The 3,493-nt window shown below is 41.4% G+C and overlaps 1 protein-coding gene across 1 annotated transcript; it reads left to right on the plus strand.

The window, feature by feature from the left end:
* Window positions 1–561: 561 nt before the first annotated feature.
* Window positions 562–2,929, plus strand: LOC111805474 (putative fatty-acid--CoA ligase fadD21). The gene is made up of 2 exons (XM_023690582.1): window positions 562–1,031; window positions 1,462–2,929. Exons 1-2 carry the CDS (start codon window positions 562–564, stop codon window positions 2,927–2,929), a joined length of 1,938 nt encoding a protein of 645 aa, XP_023546350.1.
* Window positions 2,930–3,493: the final 564 nt, after the last annotated feature.

The raw sequence follows: 3,493 nt of genomic DNA on the forward strand, positions 1-3,493 counted from the left end.
GTTTTCGTCATGGCTCTGATATCATGTTACACGAACACGACCCTCCACAATGGTATGATATTGTCCACTTTGAGCATAAGCTCTCCAGCTCTCATGGTCTCCAGCTCTCATGGCTTTGCTTTGGGCTTCCCCGAAAGGCCTCATACCAATGGAGAGTGTATTCTTTGATTATAAACCCAGGACCATTCCCTAAATTAACCTATGTGGGACACTTTCATCCAACAGGGATACCAATGGAGAGTGTATTCTTTGATTATAAACGTATGACAATTCCCTAAATTAACCTATATGGGACACTTTCATCCAACAGGGCTAAGACCCAGCCCTGCGATTAAATGAACATTTCTAGTTAGAATGTGTCATAAATGAAACGTTTCTAGCGGGTTTGCCCTTTTAATTTATTTAATGAAATATTTATGAATAATTTAAAAATATTTATGAAAATAATATTGGTGCCCTTTTAAACAACCCAAAAGTTAAAAAGTATTTATTGTAATTTAGACAAAGTAAAGGGACTAACCAGCAATTTACCTACGCTTTTTTAAGTATAAGTAGGCCAATATGCGGCAAATCAGTTGCAAAGAAGAGAGACAAGAGATAATGTCGTACGAGAATTTTGATCCCATATTCCCGGACCAGCCGGTGGTTGACTTGTATCTTCCGGTTTGGGCGAGCCTTCCGGCGTTCCGGTCGAAGCCGGCGTTCATCTGGTCGGAAGACGGAACCGCCGACGTCCTGAATGAAGGCTCATTTCTAACTTACGGCCAACTTCACGACTCCGTTCAGTTCATTTCCGAGCAGTTGATCCGCCAGGTAAGGCGGCGCGACACGGTAATTGTATTGTGCTCGCCAGGACTCGACCTTGTCCAGCTCATCTATGGCTGTCAAAGAGCGGGCCTTGTGAGTGTCCCAATCAGCCCGCCCGACCCTTGTTTTGAGAATAAAAACTGTCACCATCTTGCAAGAGCCCTCTCCCAGACTAAGCCCCGCGCTGCCATAGCTCACCAAGCTTACATCGCTAGCGTGTTCCGGTATGTTTTGAACTATTAGTAAAACTTAGTTCGAGTATCTGCTGAATATTTGCTGAAACCACACGTAATTATGTGAAATTCTCTCTTTATAATCTATAAATTATTTTAAAAAAATAAAAATTATATAATCAAATAAATTACAAAAATAATAATTAAATAAATTACAAAAAAAAAATGAAAGGGAGTAAATATATATAATATCTATGATAAATAGTAATAAAATACTAAATATTATACCATATATTTATTTGTAATAAAAGGTCAAAGTAGAATATCATTAATCATAATATTTATTTATAATAAAAGATTAAATTATATATATATAATTATAATTTTTTTTAATACATATTTGCATATAATAAATAGTCAAATATGATATATGTATATTCAAAATTAAATATCTTTTTATCTTTTATTTATTATGGTATAGATACCTCTCCTTGTCCCCGACAGACGGGAAGTTAGCATTATTGTTGCGGGGCGTGCAATGGATATCAATGGAGACTTTAAGAACTTGCACGGCGGCGGAGGCCGATCAAGTGGTTTCAGTAATTTCCAGTAAAGATCAGCCCTTCTTTTATCACTCCAATTCCTCATACTATGGCTGTAAGCCAGAGGAGCCTTATCTAATCCAATACACCTCAGGAGCCACCGGAATTCCGAAGCCGGTGGTGGTTACCGCCGGCGCCGCTGCCCACAACGTTCGAGTGGCGAGAAAGGCCTACGACTTAAACCCAAACGACGTTATCGTCTCATGGCTCCCACAGTACCACGACTGTGGCCTCATGTTCCTTCTCTTAACCGTCGTCAGTGGCGCTACGTGTGTGCTAACCTCACCTATCTCCTTTGTCACCCGCCCAATCACATGGCTCCACCTCATCACTACCTTCAAAGCCACGTGTACTCCCGTACCGTCTTTCACTCTCCCACTCGTCCTCAAGCGGGTGAAGGAAGAAACTCCTCCGTGTGGGGGTTTGGATTTGTGCAGTTTGAGGAATTTGATTTTGATTAATGAACCGGTTTACCGGTCGGGAGTCGAGGAGTTTGTGGATGTGTTTAAGACGGTCGGGTTGAACCCGGGTTGCGTTTCGCCTTCGTACGGTTTGGCGGAGAATTGCACTTTTGTTTCGACGGCGTGGAGCGGCGGAGAAGGAGGCCGGCGGCGGTGGTTCCCGGCGATGCCGAGTTACCGGAAGTTGTTGCCGTGTGCAAAGCTGACGGATGAATCGTCGGCGGAGATTGAGGTGGTGGTTGTTAACGGCGAGACAGGGGAGATAGTCGACGACGGCGTTGAAGGAGAGATTTGGATCTCGTCGCCGAGTAATGCCTCAGGTTACCTCGGCCATCCATCGCTAACCAGAGACACATTCCACTGCAAACTCAGCAACAAATCAAGCCATAAATTCGTCCGTACCGGCGACAGAGGAGTAATCAAAGGCACAGATCGGTTCCTCTTCGTGATCGGACGGTGCTCAGACGTTATCAAACTCAACAACAACCAAGAAATCCATCCTCATTACATCGAATCCATAGCTTACAACAATTTCTCCGCCTATCTCCGAGGCGGCTGCCTCGCCGCCATCAAGATATCCGATACGATCGCCGTCGTGGCCGAAATGCAGAGAGATGACAAAAACGACGCGGAATCGCTGAGGAAAATCTGCGAAGGGATTAGGAAAGCGGCGTTGATTGAAGAGGGAATTGAGTTAGGGCTTGTGGTTCTAGTAAAAAGGGGAAACGTCCCTAAAACGACGTCGGGGAAGGTAAAGAGATGGGCGGCGAAGGAGAAGCTGGCCGGCGGCGGAATGAGCGTGTTAATGGCCGTCAAATTTGGAACAACTTGCGGCGTTACGAAGGATTTAGAGGGAAATCGTCCCCTTCTGCTCTCGCTTCTTTAATTTTTCTAATCACTCCTCGTGTGATTAATATAAATAAATAAATAAATAAATAAATAAGGCTCTTTGTTTTTCTTAGGCCCATTAGAAATAGCCCGACGTCGTTTATGGGCCCATCATAACAATTGGGCCTAATTTTCCAAAGTCGAATAAAGCCCAATAATACAAGTGTGGAGTTAAAATATTAGAAATTAAAAAATTTAAAAAGTGATTAATGATATAGCACGAGCAATATTACAAGCATCAATGAGTGATTATGAAGATTAAGATTGATCATTAAGCTAATCATTGGTTGTTGTGATTATAATTTAAATTAATAATCAATTATTTGAATCATCATTATATTATAAAAAGTGAAAAGTGAAAGTTAAAGCTAAATTAATTTTTTTTCTCGACCACCCAATCATATAAACTTCAAATTAGTCTTGACTAAAAAAAATTTATATCAACAACCTACAGAAAAAATATGTGCACATGAGTGAGGACAAATTATATATAACCGAGACCTGTATAGGTGACACGATTACAGACGAATTCAAATTTGGGTTGAAATTAAAATAATAATAA

Source organism: Cucurbita pepo, chromosome LG11, assembly GCF_002806865.2.
Source record: "Cucurbita pepo subsp. pepo cultivar mu-cu-16 chromosome LG11, ASM280686v2, whole genome shotgun sequence".
NCBI lineage: Eukaryota > Viridiplantae > Streptophyta > Magnoliopsida > Cucurbitales > Cucurbitaceae > Cucurbita > Cucurbita pepo.

Coding starts and splice junctions, on each gene's coding strand:
- LOC111805474 (XM_023690582.1), top strand. CDS start 562: ATGCGGCAAATCAGTTGCAAAGAAGAGAGACAAGAGATAATGTCGTAC. Junction 1,032..1,461: donor TACATCGCTAGCGTGTTCCG/GTATGTTTTGAA, acceptor ATTATGGTATAG/ATACCTCTCCTTGTCCCCGA.